This window comes from Thunnus albacares, chromosome 2, assembly GCF_914725855.1.
Source record: "Thunnus albacares chromosome 2, fThuAlb1.1, whole genome shotgun sequence".
NCBI lineage: Eukaryota > Metazoa > Chordata > Actinopteri > Scombriformes > Scombridae > Thunnus > Thunnus albacares.
Window position 1 is genome coordinate 32,924,036 of NC_058107.1, and position 21,300 is coordinate 32,945,335.

Sequence of the window (21,300 nt, forward strand, 5' to 3'; positions counted from 1 at the left end):
ATGAGTGATGGAGGCCAAAATCCATAGTGTGTCCACACCGTCATTCTGTGCAAAAATGCATTTAAAAGATGATCTGAATATTAAATGAGATTTCATCAGTCTGAGTTAGTCATATCAAGTGGACATCTGCCACATTTACAGTCTTTTAGCATCAAATTCCCTCTTTGTGTTTCCTCGGACAGTGTTTCCCTGTTGAGCTGCGGTGGAAGTATAGTAACAAAAAGAGGGACTTTGGCACTAAAAAGACTGTAACGTTGAAAGATATCTTCTTGATTTGACTCATTAGGATGGCTGAAGCTTCATATTAGCTTCAGATAAACTTTTAAACACATTTTTGCACAGAAGGAGGACTGTGGATTTTGGCCCCATCACTTACATTGTAAGTACACTATGAAGGGATCTTCTAATGGTCAGCACCAAGAGAAGGAATGATTACAGCAAGAAAAACATGTTTCAGTGTTCAATTGGGCACCTGACTGTTGTTTTAAGACAGACTTGAAAAATTGTGAACCCGTCCTTTAACTCTGACAACAATAGTAATAACAATAAGAGTCAGCTATCAGGCTGTTGTTGTAATTTTTTTTATGAATAATTTATATTTTATGCTGTTCAGTAGCAAAACAGAATCAAGCAGCAGCCTACTTAATCAAAAAAGTAATAAGTTGGGGGAAGAGTTTTTTTTTTATCTAGGTGTCAAACTAAAAAGCTGCACATCAAATATGCTCTTCTTGTCCAAAAAAGACAAAGAAACTACAGAAGACATGCCTGGAAACGTCAGTTAAACAAATTAGCTTCCGGATAATTAGCCAGCAGTTAGCTCTGGCATTACAAAAACAGTATAGTGCCCTACACTGAAAAATGATGGCTGTCATATTAATGTACTTTGTTAAATTGGTAAACTGTAAAACAAAACAAAAACATCAAGTAATTTTTGTACTGGTTTCTAACTTTAGGATCATACTTTTCCTGAAAATGTAATGCTTTACTCGGGACGAGTAATCAAGAAAGTAACCGTTAAACCGTTACTAAGGAGATCTACCCCCCCTTCAGTTGAACTGCTCCTCCTCCCATTGGTCCGTGCGCGCTGAGAAGCAGCCAATCAGAGGACAGAGAGCGCGGACTGAAGCGGTTCATAGGAGTGGCGCTCTGCGACTGAGCCTCAGAGGAAACTTGGATCCGTTCAGAGTGAGAGAAACAGAGTTATTCATCCAGTCAATTAACAGCTAATTACAAGCTTATTCTGGAGCCTGGAGCTCGGAGCGTGTGTTTGTCTGTGTGTGTGTGATTCATCGCAGTTTACTAACGACGTGGTCGCTGCTTTCCCCACATACGGCTGTAAAAACCCTGGACAGGACAGGACCGCAGATCCAACCTCTGGAGGTAAAGCAAACTCTTATCTCTCATGTTTTTGATGATTTACAGGGCAGTTAACGAAGCTGTTGATCTGGGTTGTGCTCAAAATTTAGCTTAGCATTTAATCAAATCTTCAACTGTAGGCTGGTATCAGGTTTGGCCGAATTCCTGCACGAAATAACCCAGTAAATTACACGTATTTAACCTGATTACTGGCTACATTTGTGGGGCCTGATTTAAAAATAAAATATTGAACTGTCATTTCAATGTGATTAATTTTAGATTAAGTCTCTCAATAATTGATGTTCATATTTGCTGTTATTTTAGCTTTCAGTTAAGACTGAACTTCCCTATGACAAGTCCAGCTTTTTCTTAGTTGGATACTTTAATAATTTGCAGCAATCATCACATTTAAGAACATACGTATTGATGGTAGGCTATAGAAATGTTATCTATTGATAGCAGCTACATTGAGTAAAAAAAAATTTTCTACAGTGCATTTTTTTTAGGCTTTTAGGACGATTTTGTCCACTTTCTATTTTAGTTTACATTTTACAAATTCATAGCCTAAGTAATAAGAAGTCTTTTTGCATCTCTTTGCCTGATTGTGGAGTTTTCCCTATTTTGAAGTAAAAAAAAAAAGTCTACCGATAAGCTTTAAAGGTAATATTAACCCAACATTAAATAAGTCGAGCTTGGGGATAAATTGAAGAACATAACACGCTGATTTGTTTATTTTCTCCGGGTGGAAGCAGGATATTTATATATATGTTAAACTTTTCTAAATTAAAAAATGACAACAACATGGGTTATTTGGTTCCTCACAGGTGAGGACATTTAATGAAGTCAACAACATGCTCAGTTGTCCTGATTAATGTCTTTATTAAAGCTCGTGAACTGGCTCATAATAACAGTAATATCTGCCTCCAGACATAAACCGGGTGTATAAAGAGCCGGCGGAGGACTCGGGCAAATATGACAGACACCGCCGGTTGCGAGTTTGAAATCGACGTGGAAAGTCTGGAGACGGAGAGCGACGACCCGTCGGACTCCCCCAGCCGCCCTGGATCGGCGCCGCTCGGCCACTGCGAGGACGACGGAGACGGCAGCAAGGGCGACGACAAGCCGGGCCCCAGCGGCTCGTGTCCGGGGGACCAGAGGAAGCTGAGCCGGACGCCTAAGTGCGCCCGCTGCCGCAACCACGGCGTGGTGTCCTGCCTGAAGGGACACAAGCGCTTCTGCCGCTGGAGGGACTGCCAGTGCGCCAACTGCCTGCTGGTGGTGGAGAGGCAGCGGGTGATGGCGGCGCAGGTGGCCCTGAGGAGGCAGCAAGCCACGGAGGTAGGCCTGGAGTGTGTGTGTGTGTGTGTGTGTGTGTGTGTGTGTGTGTGTGCAGGTGAATGTGTGTGTCCGTGTTCAAATGCTTTTTTTTTTATAGACTTGCAGTTCAAGTTTTGATGCATCCAAGTGCATTTAATACCACGGTTACTCATTTCATTTTTATTTCACTGCAATCAAATCTCAATAAATAGGCTACTGTATGTCCAATAAAACAAATATAATCAAATAACAATCCGTATAGTCTTATTCAGTTAAGGGGAGCATACTCATGTCCAAATCTGAATTTGAATTAGAAAGCTTCCAAATAATTTCGTTTCCATTTAGACCTTGAAATCAGCGTGTTTACTGCAACTTCCAGATGTTGAGTAGCTTTTTTCACTGCTTTATTTACTTTGTGAATCAAAAGGCTCAGTCAGTGCTTTCCACTGTATAAACACTGCAAACAATTGCACAACTGCTACTAAAATCAAATGCTAAGATGTCTTTTAAAAACAAAAAAATCTGTAAGAAGTTTGACACTTTATTCATGACATGTTTCCAGTTTTATGGATCATTTTCTTTACGCCCTACAAGCTCATAATAATCTCATAATTGCATTTGAATCGTTTCCTATAAGTTTGTCTGATTTCCCTTCTGTAAATTGACCTGTGAAAACCTGACTTAATCAAAATAGCTTAGCCTGCCCTGCTTCATCCATTTCAGTTGAATATGAGGTCACTCATTCATCATAATTAAAAGGTCCCTGTCTTTATATTTCAGTCAAGATAATAGCCTCTTGAGTTTATTGCTCCTTTTATTTATTTGACCTGTACTGAAACTTAAATAAACACATTTATCACTTGTGACCATAAGACCAATATACCTCAAAAAAAGCTCGAATAAGTTTTCCTGTTATATTAGCAGAAATACTTTCCTGATTTCTTAAACAGGCGTATTTTAGGTTTTTGAAAGAATTCAGAAGGAGAAATCAAAGATCTCAAGTGTATATTTAGTGACCTCGTAGCTCCTAATATTAATTACAATTTGAGCTCACATCAAGAAATTATCAACCAAAAAAAACCTGAGAAGGTAAAGTTCTCTGTTAGACGGGCTTCCAATTTAAACAACCAGTGCTGCATGTTTTTGGTTTTACTCACTGTCAAACTGTTGGATGACATTATGAGTTGATGAATGCGACATAATTCCATGTCTGACATGGATTTTCTTCTCTTCGTTCTGCCACCGCAGCATAAAAGTCACTGTGTTGATTTGCCAAAAGCCAAAAAAAAAAAAACAAAACTATTTTATTTTTCCAACCAAACTATAACTTCTTATTTCGGAAGAAGGGTTCAGTTTAGGTTTGATTTAGGTTTCAGTTTGGGAACGTGGTGAATCAGATTAATGGCGTAGTTGTAGTGCTGAGTGAGTGTCTGTTTGTTTATCTGACTTAGTGAATGGCGAAGTGAAAATCAGAGGTTCTCAAACTGTTGTTTTAGGAGCCCCGAGGGATCCTTAATGTTGTCCCAGCAAATAAGCAAACATTTAAACATTTATTACTCAGGGAATGGAAAAAAAAAAGATGCTCTAAAGACAGTTACAGCTCCAGCTTACATTATAAACAACACATATTTCCCCTTTTAAACAATCTTTTTTGGGGGGCTGTGAACCTTTTTATGTCTGTGTTTTGACTTCTGCGAAATGCAAATATTGTTGTAAAATAACGAACCACGTCAGCAGTAGTATTTTAAAGATGATACCAGATGAATGTTTTCTTTGTCTGACTGTGTGTTCAGTGTGTGTGTGACATTTGATATATGTGTTTGTCTCTCTCGGCTTGTCCAGCTCAATGTGCAACTGTTACTACATATTCTTGTGAAACTATTAGTCTTGTAACGCAATCGGGGGTTTTAGCTGTAAAAATTATGAAACTCGTCTGTGACGGCATTTTATTTTTTACTCCTTTCTATCTTTAAAATCTCCCCTAAAACCTATTTAACATGTTTAATCTATTATTTAATTTTAACTCTATTTAAGGTATTTGATTGGCCTACATTTCATGTTAAATTGCTAAACATAGTAACTCAACTTTAACCTATTTAAAGACACAAACCAGAACACAGTATTATGACTCATATTTAAACAGGATTATTATTAAGAAGCTGGTTTATATTATCCAAACACACACATGATTTGGGACTTTGTCTGTGACAAATCAGGCATTATTTAAGGATCATGAAAAAGACCTTGAAAGCATGTTTTAAGTCAGTTTTTGTTTTCTTAATTTATCAGGATAAGAAAGGAATATCTGGGAAACAAATTCCAGCAGAAAGGAGGACGATATATCAGCGACATATTCGACCGTCCACCATGCTGGCCAAAAGCATCCTCGAAGGTAACAAGGAATCAGATCTGACAAAAAGAAACATGTTTTATTTCTTTGCATTAAAAGTTTCTGTGTTTTCCCTGCTCTTCTTGGCTCGTCCTCTGTCGCTGTTTGACTCTGATAAATCCTTCTTTTCTCCTGTAGCTTGTCTTGGATTTCTATCTTTTTTCCCCCCCATTTACAACACTAAACAGGTGATAAGGACTCACTATCGTTTTTAAGCAGTGACTTGGTAAACTTTTTTGGCATGCAGTCAGTTCACTTAATAGCATCTCCAGCTCTGTCACAACATACAAAGATGGATTGTTGTTGAGCATGATTCTTATCTTGTTATACTGTTCAAACAAGAGTGAAAATTGTCCTGTGTTGTTGTTTTTTGTCAGTATCATGAGCATTTCTGCGTGCATGCTTGACATCAGCTACAAAAACACACTGAATGTGATAAACCTTGAATTAAACGGTGGTTCTTTTGATGACAGGATACCGTCCAGTGCAGTCTGATCCATTTCTGGCGGCCAACCCGTCTCTCCCCCCACCGCTGAGCGACCGCATGAGGAAGAGAAGGGCCTTTGCCGACAAGGAGCTGGAAACCATCATGCTGGAGAGGGAATACAAAGAGCGAGAGCTGCTGGAGAACAGCCAGGCGACCACGGCCTCGCTCCTCTTCCCTAACAGCATGGTCCACCACGCTGCTGAGTACAACTCCTACAAGACGGCCTATTCACCCGCAGCTCAGGTTGAGCCGCAACCCAAAGAGATGTGCAACTTCCTGGGCCCCAACTGCCTGGATCTGTCCATGCAGTACCCGGCTGGTTCAGCCAATGTCGAGCTCATCTCCTCCAACGTCAGCGTAGCCACCACTTATCGCCACTACCCGCTGCAGCCATCACGAGGAGGCTTCATGATGTGGCCCCGCGGTGCTGCCAACCTGGGTGACGCCCTGCTTTACCAGCAGTGCCTGTTCAATGCCACAGCGGTGCAAAACATGAAGCCGGGGGCCGTGTGGGAACCCAAGGTGATGCCTGCTGAGAGCCAGCCACCAGAACAGGATGCTGCTGCTTCTCTGGCTGTCGCTGCTAAACTGGAAGGATCCCGAGCCGCTGCGCTGCCGGACTCGACAGACCCTCAGAGAGCTGATCCCAAACCTCATGGTATCGTCCAGGGAGGGCAGAGGGAGTGCTCTGCCTTCTCTCCCCCTAAGAGGAGCTTTGGACAATCCTACCCCAACAACTCTCATTCCCAAAACTCCAGCCAAGTCTTGAACAAGCTGAGCAAGGACAGTGCTAAGCTTTCCATGAAACTCAACTCCTTTCACTCCCTGATCCAGCACTCCCTGAGTGAAAAACCCAGCGCCGGGGCCGGGCCAGAGCTCAGAGCGCCATACTGCAAAGAGTTCTTAGAGGAGGCCGCCCGCAAGTTTAGGGAAAGCTCTGCCAAGGACGTTCAGGCCGTCAAAATCACAGACAGATATGCCAAAGACTTCCTGTCCAAGCCTGTTGGGACCAAGATGGCATCGAGCGAGTCTTTGTCCTTCTCTGTGGAAGCCATACTGAAAAGACCCACACCTGCCATGAGTCGAGCATTCCATTAATTCCCATTAAGTGTCTTTTCTTGCACTATATATGACAGGTTTGTCTCAGTTAGAGGGCATCTCTAGTTGTGGTTTTGGGGTCAAACAAAAACACAGGCACTGCATCAGAAATTAGACCAGCTAGGAGTTATTTTCCTAATGTAATATTTATGTACAGTATATTATATTTTACATGTGCATGTTTAATAACTTTATTCTGTAGAGTATTTAAACATTATCTCAATGTTTTCCTCATGTCAATAAACTTTATAAGAATGAACTCTTTTCCATAAAAAGTCTTGTATTTCATTTTATTCTGAAGTTATGACACGTTTAACTGTGAACAGGTTTTTGTTTAGGTCAGAAGTTAGTCTGCGCCGACTAATAAATCACAGTGATTTTTTTTTTTTTTTAAGTTCATACTCACCAAAACAGTTAAAACAAAACAGGAATATAGAAATCATAAAAAAACATACAATTTCAGATCTGACTTCCAAGCACACATGCAAACACACGAAAAATTGTTTTTCATTACTAAACTTTTATTCTTTATCACGTTTTAGACAAATGAGTGAACTTTAAATTTGTGAAAACGTTACATTTTTGTCAACATTTGGCAGTTTGTGTACTGCTGTAGGTCATATAAGAGTTTAAGAACATGTTCAGTATAATATTAGTGGTGCAACAAGTAGCTTGTTTACAATAATTTACCTAATCTCCTAAACTGGCATCTCAAAGTCTAGTTTATATTGAGAAAAATATTCTTCCTTTTAAATCCCCTGCAACCAAAAAAACACAAGTTTGACTAGTTTAAAAAATAATTCAGCTGAGTTTTTTTTTTTTAAAGTTTTTTTTTTTAGGCACCTGCTCCAAAAGGAACATTTAGAGTTTGATCAGACATCAGGCATCAAGATAAAGACATTTGTAGAGACTTTAAACACTTATTTTAAAAGATTTTGACACATTTACTACATAAACAGATTAGATAAAAAAAACACACACAAAAAAATAAGAGCACATATTTAGTTTGTAGTATTGGTGGAAAAGTGCCAAATCAGCCCTAACAGCAAACACATGACTCTTAAAAAAAAATCCAACTACAACTGTTTATGCCAAAGGTCAAACATTTTTTGATTTTTCACAAGACACTAATTAATCTTTAACGCGGGTTTCACTTCATCGTAACAATACGTTCAAACCTGAGATATTTTACACAAAATACATTATGTAAGATTTCCGTAAGTAATAGTCATTAAAATAAATGCGGCACAGTACAGTAACAGTACAGTTTTCTCAGAAACTAAATTGTTATGTTAGGTTGTAATATCCTGAGTGTAACCCTAAATAAATAATAAAACAGTTCACAGCCAATACATTAATATCTGAAACACAAGAACATAAAACTGTAACCTTATTAAATTATATATATATTGTATAGTTGTTTTCATGATTTTGCATATTTGCATAAACACACATCACACCATAAAGAAACACGATAAATGAAGTGTGGATGTGACAGAGAGGATGTAAACTAACTGCTCTTCAGGGGTAGAAACTTGATATCTGCCCATAAATCTGTGAACGGCATCATCTCATCCGTTCAAGATGCATTTCTCCACTCATTCCTTTCGTGTTACGGGCTCATATTTTGTGTGTGTATGTGTATGTGTGTGTGTGTGTGTGTGTGTGTGTGTGTGTGTGTGTGTTTCCATGCTGACAGACATCTCCAAACATGGGTTTCACATGAGCTGCAGAACACTGATCCGTGCAATAATGAACAAGGCGATAGACGAGGGGGGAAGAAAAAAAAAATCACTAATCTCTTCTTTTTCTGGCACAAACGTTCACATTTCATCGTTATGAATCTGCAGCCAAAACCGCTCTACTCTCAAACAAAAGCTCTATTTTCTTGTCACTTGTCTCCCTCACTCATAAGCCCACTGAGAAATCTCATGTCAGGAGGAGATTGTGGATGTGTGATTGTTTGAATGAGTCCTGTTGCTGCTGCTGTAATTGGATTTGGGTTGACGGTGACATTTCATGTCACCAGAGAGGGCTGACATCACTTTAAGTAGCCTGTGGTGTCAATTTTTTTTATTGTGTGTGCATGTGTGTGTGTGAAAGAGAGAGAGAGAGAGATATTATAATACTGAAGAAATGCTAGTAATGCAAAATACATGTTTCCACTAATTCCAGGAATTTCATCAGAATTTACAACTTGTGTTTTTTGCGCTGGAGCTTATTCCCAGTGGTGTTTTTATTCTGAGATGTGCAGTCCAAAATCTGAAATGCACATGTTTAATTATTCCAAAGAATCAGTATTACGAGTTTGTTTTTTAAAGCAATAGTTAAACGTTTTGAAAAGAATAAGCACACTCATTTCCTTGCCAAGAGTTAAATGAGAAGATTAACACCACTCTCATGCCTGTACAGTAAATATAAGCCTATAACCAGCAGCCAGTCAGCTTAGCTTAGCATAAAGACTGGAAACAGAGGGAAACAGCTAGCCTGGCTCTGTCCAACAATAAGAAATCCATAAACCAGCACCTCTAAAGGTCATTCATGAACATGTTATGTCTTGTTTGTTTAATCTATATAAAAACTTAACTGTAAAAATGATAAGTTGTGGTTTTTGTGACTGTGAGGTTGCCAAGCAACCAGTGGAAACTCCAGAGAGTCTCTGCAAGGTGAAGAAATAGTGTGTTAATTTGTGAACTTTAGGCAGATTTTGTTCCCTTTGGACAGAGCCAGGTTGTTTCCAAGTGTTTCCAGTTTTTGTGCTAAGCTAAGCTAACTGTCTCCTGGCTGTAGCTTCATATTTACTGTACAGATATGAGAGCTGTATTGATCTAATGATCTAACTCCACGCAACAAAGCAATTATTGAACTATTTCTTTAAAAATACATATTTTCTTTCTACTTTTAACACACTTGCTTCTCCTTAAATATCTTTTCTGTGATAGTTCTTAAACTTGGTTGTTATAAAAATCAAATAACTCAAAATCCACTTGCGACTGTGCCGTCTCCATGACACTTAGAAAACCCTGAGATGTGGTTGAAAGCGCAGGGAAAAAAGCTAGAAGGTGAGCCTTGAGTTAAGTTTTCCACTTGTGCTTTTCAAACAGTTTATATTGTTCATGACCTCCAATTTATGACTCACATTTCATCTTTTAAAGCGGCTGTAATTAATATTTTTCATAATAACAATGTATCAAATGACAATGTGTAATGTAATTTCAAACGGCTTCACTCCTATGAACCTGCTGCTATAATTGGTTGCAACTTTACAGTTTTGGTTCACTCAGCGCTCTCATAGTGTCATTCTCAGCTGCAACAGGCAGCTGTTTTCAGAGAAGAAGCTCTACAAAGCCACTGTACACTACCTGCTGAGCACCAAACGACAAACAGACACAGTTAGCTGTGGATTAGCTGGTGAACATAGTGGAGCATTTGGCAGCTAAAGAGCCAGATATCTTCCTCAAGAGTTGGTAGAGAGCAAAAACAAAGCTAAAAGAGAGTGAAAATTGGACTTATATTCACCAGGTGGATAAAAACAAAACTCTAAATGAATGATAATGTTGCTTCATAACTGCTGGATGTGGAAATAAGTAACTGTTTGCTAATAAGTTCAACATATCAACTTAAAATGTGATACTGTGATACACTCAGACAGTGTGAAATGATTTTTCCTTCCTTGACTGAATGTTAAGGGATTATAAAGTAAATGACGTAAACCGTCCACATTTTATTATTGTCAAGATGGAAATTACAATTCCTTTGTTCCCCTCAGCTTTAAACAAGTATCACAAGTATCAAATCCTGACATATAACAAAAGCACAATGAAAGCATTGTTTTGTCTACGTCTTGATAAATTGTGTGTGTGTGTGTGTGTACATGAATACATCTCATTGTGTGTGAGAATATGTGTGTGTGTGTGTGTGTCTGACAGCAGTTGGCTGCTGAGCAGAAGGTGACAGTGTTTGTCTGCACTAACCGCCACTGATAAGTATCTGCTGAAGTCCTTACTATCTCATTCCCAAAGTGTGAGATTTAACATGTCAGCAGAGTGAACTGGATTGTTGACTTACCAAACCCCCCCCCCCCCTCACATGCCCCCACCTCCACTCCTCCTCTCTTCACCCTCCACCACCCTCCACCACACTCTTATCAACAGTTGTAGTTCACACAGTAGCATTTTGTTTGGGGTACGCAGGTGTCGTTTGCCATTTAGAGACTTCAGTGACTTTCCTTCATGCTGTGATGTTGGGAAAAGAAACACACACACACACACGCACGCACACACACACATACACACACACACACACACACACACACACACACACATACACACATACATACACACAAGGGAAAAACGGTCTGGGAATTTTGTCTTTCGTGGCTCTTGTTTCAAGACTCACAGAGACAACAGAACAAAGGTCACTCGGTGTATTTGTTGCTTATACAGACTGATGCTGTCGTGTTAAATGTCATTAAACTGCACTTGCAGCATTTAAAGAATCCCACCAGTGGTTATACATGTTTTAGCCAATTTACCACCAATTCAAAATTCAAAATCCAAAGCTTTATTGTCATATGTACAGAGGACACACTGCTCTGCTCTGTGCAATTAAATTCTTTGTTTGCTGACTTCATTTATTTATGTGTATTCGGTAATTAACACAAAAATTTTTGGTTTATTTTTTTCTGTGTAAATGTTAATCTTGTGTTGCAGCACCTCATGGTCTGCAGCTTATACTGTGCACAGTTTTTTTTCTCTTCTTCACAGAAAAAAGGTTATTTGATAAGTATAAAAGTAGCTAAAACGTTTGGCAATCCATTCTGCTGTAGATTTTTAGACATGCGGGCAAAGATATATGTATATATATTGTATTTACTGCTGGTCTGGGGCTGTTTTTTATAGTTTGGGCTAACTTCTCAGTTCTGATTCAGGGAAATCTTAATGCTACACCATATAATGACTTTTTAGACAATAGCATGCTTTCAACTTTGTGGCACATTTGGGAAGGTCTTTTTCCTCTTTCAACATCACAGTGCCCCGGTGCACAAAGCCAGTCCATAAAGAAATGGTTTTCCTACTTTGATGTGGAAGAAGTTGACTGGCCTGCACGGAGCCCCGGTCTCAGCCTCATCCAGCACCTTTGGGAGAAACTGGAACGCAGACAGGTTGCCAGGCTTTATCGCCCAACATCAGTGGTTGATCTCGCTAATGCTTTTGTGGCCGAATGGGAGTGAATTCCTGCAGCCAGTTTCCAAAATATTGTGGAAAGCCTGAAATCAGAAGAGTTGAGGCTGTTATAGCAGCAGATCAATGTCTATGGTTTAGAAATTAGATATTAAATCATCACATATGGTTGTAATGATTGGGTGTCATAAATTTGTTATGGTGTCCGCATACTTTTGGCCATTTAGTGTATTTTTCCTACTGTTCCACACAGTCATTGGTTTAAGGTATAAAACTAAAAGTCTGCACAGCTTTACCACTCAACAATAATGTAACATTTACAAATCATTTACACCTTACATTTCTGCCAAAGATTTTTGGGACCATTCCAACCAGCCATTGGTTTCCATTAATCTCCGTACATTATAAAGATCAATTAAGTCCATACGAAATTTTTTCGGGCTTGTTTTTTAATCAGAGCTGTCCAGCATCTCAAGGTGTCCATGAAACATTTGAAAGAGTATAACAATACATCACATGTAGGTGCAAAGCTATTGGAAAACAACACTGATGAAAAGTGTAACTCCTGCACACTAACTAAGATAATTTAATGAACATTTAATAAAGGCCAATTGATTTTCATAACATTAATGATTCTGATAACATACAGAAATGAATTGAAACCAATAGTTGCTTGAAACAGTAGGAAAAAACAAAACTAGGAGTCTACATCCATGCAGGCAGCTCTTTCATTCTGTACTCTGGCACAGCGATGCTTGAGCTAAATGCTAACATCAGCATGCTGAGATGCTAACATTTGCTAATTAGCACAAAACAGAAAGTATAGCTGGAGCTCATGGGAATAGTATTTGGTCATAAACTTAAGTATTAGATTAATTGAAATGTTGCCCTGATGATGGTGACAGAGGAAAATTAGGGTATCAACAAAAGAATTACTATTTATCCTCAGAGGAGTATGGATGTGTGTGCCAAACCTTACGGCAATCCATCCAACGGTTGTTGTCACATTTCACTGAAAACCAATTGCCAGCCTCGAGAGAAGTCCGGGGATCACCAGAGTCAATAAGATTTATCTTCTGGGAACCGTGAATATCCAAATTTGGTAGCAATCCATCCAGTACTTATTAAGATATTTCACTGGATGAGTGAAAACTTTGACTTGCTGCTGGCACTAGAGGAAAACTTAGGGGATCACAGACGATGCATCGTCTGCATACCATGAATGTCTGAACAAAATTTCATGGCAGCTCATACAACAGTTGATAAGATAATTCAGTCTGGACCAATGTGCTGCTAGCATGGCTAAAAACAAAATCTAAAACTGTACATGCATTTGAAAATGTTTTGTAATGATTTGTAAGTAAGGAGCTCAAAAAAAAAAAGCGAAAGCACAGTCCTGGTCCTTAAGCTTGTCATCACGTCTTCATGTCTTATCTGTTTTTCAATGAGTGAATGCAAAGACGTTTGAGACCTTTCAACCTGAATTGTAATTCAGGTTGAGTCAATCAAATGTATGGGCTTGTTTTAAAGAAGTTAAGCATGGAGAAAATAAACTGCTGTGATCAGCAAGCAGATGAAATATGAATAACGGACTTCCCCTGCATATGATACAACAGCTCCATTCTTCTCCTGCCCTCCTGCCCATATAGCATTTGGCTGCCCTGCCAGTGACTGTGTGGTTGGTTTATTGCTTTATCACCGCCTGAGTCGTCTCAACTGGTAACACACACACACACACACACACACACACACACACACACACCTCCAAACCCTTCTCCAGGTGTTGAAGCAAGCCATCCGTCCCGCTGTTGCCGTTGTCACGCCAGTAACTCCCAGCCCATCTGATACGCTACAATCCTCTGCACATTAAGAATCTATTAAGCACCACAAACTCAAACACACACATCCACAGAAAAAAAAATCACACGGTGGGTTATTTTGACTCTGGAAATAAATGGCACATGCTATATTTTGCATTGGCGATCAGCGGGCGTGAAGGAAAGGGTAGGATCCCTATTCATTTTCACCCGTGTTGTTTCTCTCGGTCTCTACCAGCAGCAGGGAGAAGAACACCGGCCGGGTCCTGCATTCCTTCCCAGCACCTTGTAATCCAATAAGAAATGTGTAGCACTGCAGCTTTTTGACAAGTTGCTCCCACTTAATTACTGTGTTGTCTGGGCTGACAGGCCTGGGGGCTGATAGGGGCAAAAGGCTGGCGGTTCATGGCTGAAGGGGGGCTGGGAATATCCTCAAAACACATGCACACATTTGTACATTTCAACACAGACTGGCATTTTGGTTGTTCAAGCATTTCTTGGATATGCTGTTGAGGCAGAAAATGATCTTGTTGGTTGAGTTTAACCTCCATGACCAGGGATTTTTGTTGCATGAGTGAACTAACTTGCAAATTTGAGAGTGCAATGGTGAGGTATCAGCAAGGTAGTGTTTTTTTGATGTTCAGACATACCAGAAGGTCTTCTATGAAGAAAAACACTGTGTGGAGTTTGTTTCCACATGACTGATCCAGATACAACGTTCACTAAAGGTGGCAGCAATCATCAACGATGACGAGTTGGACGTGCTACACAAAAAATATCAGTCTGAATTTTATGCAAATTTGCGTGAGATCAGTTTTATAATGTCCCAATCCAGCAGACATGTTGGAAATGAAAGAGCGCCAGGTGTGACAGCTTCTTTACCTTGTGTAGTGTAATGAAACACTATTAAATCTGTTGCAAGGTCCAGACAGAAAGACCGATATATCAGATTTCTATGATCTTTTCTATGTTGCCATGTGAGGCCATGGTTAGATAATAGATAATAGGGATGTGCAGAGATCCCAGTATTGGTATTTGTATCTGTATTTGTTGATGCAGTAAAATTATTTGTATTTGCATTTGTATTCGAATAAAAGTGGAAAGAGGCATGTATTTTTCTTTTATTGCCTATTTTGGAAAGGAGTAGGGGAACAACAGGTTATGGAGAGTCCCTTGGAAGCACTTTGCGTGTGTCAGTAGCTCAGCTTTATCTCTGGGGAACACCCTAAACTCCAGGAGTGATATCCAAATTAGGAAACGTGCATCATGTAGCAGGTGAATGTGACTCCCCTTGTTGAGACCTGCTGTGGAGATACGCTGGTATTTGACACGTTTTTCATTTATAGTATGACCACTATTGTGCATTAACACTCCGTTACTTCAACAGTCTAGGGGTCAACTTTTTAGCCATCTTACTGGTGGTTTTATCAAGGGTTGATATTGGTTTGGTCTCATATGTGCTAGCCTGTTGCAGGGGCTGGAAGTGAGGGGACGTGATTAGTCGCCACCAATAGAGGAGTAATGTGACTCCAGGTAACTCCAACGTTGTCTTATTTACTTATGAGGGAGTTTATCTTCAGATTAATACTGACAGATATTTTAACCAATCACAGAGGAAAAATATAAGTGAATATTCATAAAAAATTGAATCAGAGTGGCATTCAGTTTCCCTCCAAAGTCACATGCTGATGCATTGTTGTACATGAATATGTAACATACACAGCTGGATCTTTGTGAGCTTTAGTCTGCAGGAAAAGTGCTGCTTTTGTTTAACAGTGCAAGAAGATTTTTGGAAATCTTCCTAGATTGCGAGTACATAACGTGCTGGAGCATCCTTACACAGAAGACGCTAAGAGTCCACAAGTGTCCAGCTTCTTGAAGGTGTCAATATCCAAGTTTAAATCCAAAGGTAGCACATACGATGTCTGCAAATGAAACTGTGAATTAACGCATGTTGTCATTCCAAAGACAAACATTTGGTGAAGCTATTTTTACAGTTTGGAGCCAAGATAATGTCAAACGATGGAAAACTGAGTGGAAATGTGAATATGGTATTTATGTTTGTTTTATGTATTCATTTGAGGGATGTTACAGTCTCCTCGTCGGCTCACATTCGTCTCCTCAGAGGAGCAAAAGGTTTAGTGACGTTTAAGGCACATGCGTCAGGTATGTAATGATTTAATCGCCAATGCTGTTTTCTATGGCGCTTAGTCACATTTTCTTGTTGAAACACCATCTTCTTGCAACTCTTGTTGGAAACGCACTTACTGAAACATCAGAGATCAGAGATTTCAGTGGGAACTTTTAACATCTGCTCAATTAGATTTAATTTTAATATGGAAATTATTTTTCCCTCCAAAGCAGTTTTACCATCAAGAGTGTCTATACCTAAACTGTCAGTCTGCCATGTTTACATACACTCCCTACCGGCGTACATTGACACATTCTGCTGACTGTACTTTGTCCTGTTGCCTGCTCCTGTACTCTTGTTTATGTTTCGGGAGCTTCACCCAGAACTTCTGCTCACAGTAGGAGAAGAAAGAATCTTTTGTTAAAGGTTTTTGCACAAATGGACATTTGCAACACTCAACAAGACAACTGAATAGTCAGTCTGTGACTCAAAGTAAACAGTAAACCTCCTCAGGTCCATAAAGCAATTAGCCTCTTTAACCCGCCCTGAGGGAGAAGTAACAACAAAAGAGATTTTTGTTGTTGTAGGAGGGAAGCTCTATCATCTCTGTACAGTTTGTTTTGTTTGTTTCATTCAACCTTCGAAAGACTGATCGCCACAGGGAGTCCACGTCAATTTGCAAGTTGAAGCTACTTGAAAGTCTCTGCCTCGTGTCTTCTGGAATAATTTTGAAACATTCACCTAAGGATCAAGGAGAAAGGCAAATTCAGCCACTTCAAATCCAGATGATAGCCACATTTGCAAGTTTATGCAAAAGCTTGTAAATCTTTGAGCAGCCGGTGTTTGGAAAGGTGAACCTTGAAAGAACAAGAGGACAAAAAAACCCCCAATAATCTTTCACTTCACGTGGCGTCTACTTGCTTCAGCATTTTGTATAATGTAATGACCCACTTGTCTCATTATTGTTCCTTTGAGATTTACCTTATCCTTACCTAAATTTCAGTTTAGAAAAAAAATGTCTATTTTGTGATGAGCATAAACATCGGCGTCTTCTCCACCTGCGCTTTTACAGGGAATTTGCCAGTCTAAACACTCATGTAAATGCTATGGAAAAACACTTTGTGATGCATTGTCACCCAAAGAAAATATGATGACCCTTTGCAATGTACTGTCACACTGATCTGCGCACACTCATGTTATTTCTGTCGGGTTTGTTGTCTTTTCTGCCTCTCGCAGTCCCTCTGATTTATTCGCAGCACTTTGTAGCAACAGTACGAATGGAAAAATTGGATTGGTTGCGGCTTTTACTTCGCTCGCATCTCTGCATGTAGAGGTTGGTGCAGATGGTGCAGCTGTAATTCTACTAACGCAGTGATAAATGACCACCGCACCTGGCTTACGCTAACTAGAGTAAACAGCATGATTGACAAGGTTTAACACTTGAAAGCTATGTTTTGCATAAGCCAATAAGAGTGTATTCAAATGTACACTCCCTATAGTATATACGGCCTCCTCCTAGACAAACAGAACATCTATGTTTAGAGTGGTGCATGCAGACACTGTGATGACACACAAAAAGACATTTTAATGACTCAATTAAATATACATTAGTGAATGTTTTCTATAATTTCCTGTTAGTACATTCATTGCTTGTATATCAGCTGCCAATTACTCTTATACTATGAAAATCGGAGGGGGCATATTTGTCGGAGTTTTTTTAGCATCTGCCATTTGTCTTTTCGTTGTCTTTATTTTTCAAAGTTTGTTGTTTTAGAATGGATGGATCTTCTGTTCATGATATTTTCTGTCTCTCTGTCTTGTTTATGCTTATATATAGAAATTTGTATACTTATGTACAGTGGTGGAAGAAGTACTCAGATTTGTCACACCCTGCCTGGACTTTGTGTGTTTTTTGGTCTTTTTATGTTCTTGTGTTCTTTGGGGTCTCCTGGTTTGCACTTCTGTTTAGTCCTTCTGGTCATATGGGTTTTCTTATATTTGGGTGGTGGGGTTGGACTGCCTTTTGTTGTTTAGCCTGGTGTGTTGTATACTTAAGTTTAGGTTCATGGTGGTTCTTGGACAGGTTGGTATGGGTTGTATTTGGTGTATTGTGTTTTCTGGGTTTTGGTTTTGTTACTGTGTTTCCCTTGTGTGTTCATATACTCCTCCTCACCTGCCCTGTATCAGTCTCGTCAGCCCTGCCCTATTTCCTGTGTTTCCCTCAGCCAATCACTCCCAGCCTGCCCTTGTGTCTCGTCACCTGTTCCCCATTCCCTGATTAGTTTAGTCTGTATTTAAGGTCTGGTTTTGAGTCTTTGTTGGATCATTCGTTTTGTCTCGTCTGTTCAGCTCTGTTTGCCTGTTCATGACCATCCACGATTAAAGGAGATTTTTTTTTTTTCATCAAATCTGCATTCCGGCCTCTGCGTTTGGGTCCACTCCTGCTTCCCCAATCTGACAAGATAAAGTACCAATATAGCAATGTAAAAATACTCATGACATCATTAGATCATTAATAGTGAAGCATCAGTGTTAGAGCAGCATGTCACTGTTGTAGCTGCTGGAGGTGGAGCTAGTTTCAACTACTTTATATACAGTTAGCTAGTTTAGTCCAGTGGTTCCCAACCTAGGGGTCGGGCCTCTCCAAAGGGTCACCAGATAAATCTGAGGGGTTGTGAGATGATTAATGGGAGAGGAAAGAGGAAAAAACAAAGTTCTGATACACAAATCTGTTTTCAGTTTTCAGACTCTTTCTCTAATTTTTGGTGAAATATTGGATCATTTGAACATTTATTGAAATGAAACCATGTGAGAAGTTTAGATGAAAAAATCATTATTTGGTGGAGCTGTTAACAACTCATAGACATCTGAAATGTGACGAGCCAAATATAGATCAGGAAATAAGTGAAATGCAGACAATACAAGGCTACAATAAAAACAAAAACATCACATGTATTGCACATGTTCTGTTGCATTTTTTAATGATTCCTGCAAGGTGAGCTTCCCTTGAAGGAAAGATAAAGTAAAGTGAAGTGATACTGGATAGTTGCAGTGTGCAGTTGGGACACAGCTTCAGTGTGAATCATCAGTGTCGTCTTCATTACCAAGCTTTCATAATGACTCAGTTTCCTGCTTCAGGATTCCAGTTGGTTTATTCAGAGCATCCTTTCAGTCTGAACGCAGTAGACTGCACCTTGTGCGCAGAGATGTCTCATCATCTCATGCATGCAGCTGTCTTTGCAGTACGTCTTTCCACAGTGAAGGATGGATTTAATAATCTGTCCTCAAACCAGCAGACAAACTCCAGACTGGAACTTCCTGCGTCTGCATGGACAGAGTGGGACACTTTTACTGGTCCATCAAAGCCGGCTCATCTGGACCTGATGGTGCTCATGTGTGAATAGAAGTGGTGTAGTGCAGTTTACATGTTACTATTAACACTAAGTTAATTATTTTTCAGTGAGTATTAAGTTTACTTTAAACATCACTGTGTTTGCTCCAACATCTTTTCATTAAAAGATTTTTTTTTTTTTTTTTGGGATCTTGAGTATTTTGTAGTCAATGTAGGAATCCTTGTCTAATATTTTAAAGGGGACATATCATGCTTTTTGTGATTTTCTGTCATTTTTATACTGTTATAATGTTGGATGTCTATTTAAACACGGTCAAAGTTCCAAAACATGAGATGAACGTATATAAAAATGCTCCCTGAAAGACAAAAAGCCAGGGCTCCAGTCTGCTCTGAACACTTTGTTTGCAAAGTTACCTCGCACATGCACACAAATATCTGTCCTGTTCCTTAGCCCTTTGTTGCTAAGGTTGTTCCACAGGTTGTTCACATTGTCCCCGGATCAGATTACAGCTCAAACATGTGCAGATGCAATTGAGAAGTTGCGATTTTAAGTAAAGAACAAGAAAAAGAAGTGAAATCCTACTACTACTGTTTGTTTATGTGGTCTGGTTGTGATCAGGTTTTTGGAGTACGGTTTGTGTTGCACATGTAAACACCATATCCTGGTTTCAGAAACCCGGTGTACTTGCATACTGTGACATATACTGTACATATCTTATCCATGTTTCTGATTATTCTCAAATAACTCAAATTACATAGCTGTTAGGCAGTTGACAAAAAAATGTGATGTCAGACCACAGAAATGCAGATCATAAATTTTATTGTCACTTTTTGTTCCATTCCTTGTGATTAGATGTTGAAGCTGAATGTAGTAGAAAAGAGCAGATAAATGCAGAAGAGTTTAGAGAGCCAGAGTTCATTCTCAACTAGTGAGGAAACTCAGTCAGACACGAGTGGCTGAGATGTTCAGGAATCATGACACACCATCATCTAAACAGAGATATGAACCTGTATGTGATAAATACCAGGATGAGACTCAAAACCAGGATGCTAATATACACGTAAACTCACCTACTGTTCACACAATCAACACTTTTTCAGTAGTTTTTCTGTCATCCAGGTTTTCATTGTCAGTGTTACCTAAATAACATTTTACGTCAGTGGAAACCTGCTGATCTCTGAGGGTGCAGGGCGAGGCTTTAACCTTGGAGTTGGTCTGACAGAACCTGTTGCCACTGTGACACTTTGGTCCTGTTTAGTCAACACAGCCTGTGCTATTCTCTCTGTTTTCACATCAACACATTTTGTTTCCTGTACAATACAGTGTGAAGAAACTGGTTTCCATTTCTTATCTGACCCAGGAGAAGAGGCTGTTTACGCTGTTGCTCGTGGATTTTATGTCACACAAGTGTGCAGACAGGCGACTTTCGCTGTGACAGTCAGTCTTTAGCGCTTGTGATGCTGGAATGCTCTTATCTGATAAATCTATTTGTCATTTTGCTCTTGTGTCTTTGCTTATCAGACACCTGAATATCTGCTTGGCCCAAAACTTTGTGCAAAGACAAGGAAAGAATAGTATAACATTGTTGTACCTTTCAATAATTGGATTACCTTGAAATAATTGGAGGCATAAATACCTGAAAAATAATAATACACTGTAATATGTGTAGCTTTTTTTGACACCTAAACATTATAAACCTAAATACTGATAAAATATTTCAGTCCCCTGTGGGACTCCTATAACTTTTCAAATGTATAATTTAACATTAAACATCTTGATTTGTGAACTGTGTCTAATTCGTGCTCTGAACGCTTGCAGATGAAAGCGGGCTGAGGTGAATATGAGCTGTCATTTTACATGTGATGAGATTTAAAGCCGAGGCCTGACTCACATGAAGAAGGGGGGCGGGGGAGCAGAGAGGAGGCTGTTACTGAACTAATCAAACCATATCTGACAGATCCCAGTAAAATACCTCAGAACTCAGGAACCAGCTGGTTTTCGCTGAAAGGTTTGGAGTCTTGTATTTGCTCCCAAAAAAACTGACTTCACTGGAAAAATGACTTTGATATTTGTTTTTCCTGAAAAGTGACCTCTTGCAGCTGTATCAATAATGCTTATACTCTCTAAGTAGCAAAGGTGGAAGAAGTATGACATTGTTTTATCACTACA

The 21,300-nt window shown here is 39.4% G+C and overlaps 1 protein-coding gene across 1 annotated transcript; it reads left to right on the forward strand.

The window, feature by feature from the left end:
• Nucleotides 1–1,074: 1,074 nt before the first annotated feature.
• dmrt2a (doublesex and mab-3 related transcription factor 2a) lies at nt 1,075–6,873 on the forward strand. The gene is made up of 4 exons (XM_044337685.1): nt 1,075–1,380; nt 2,284–2,694; nt 4,963–5,065; nt 5,536–6,873. Exons 2-4 carry the CDS (start codon nt 2,329–2,331, stop codon nt 6,645–6,647), a joined length of 1,581 nt encoding a protein of 526 aa, XP_044193620.1. The 5' UTR covers nt 1,075–1,380; nt 2,284–2,328; the 3' UTR covers nt 6,648–6,873.
• The last annotated feature ends 14,427 nt before the right edge of the window (nt 6,874–21,300 follow it).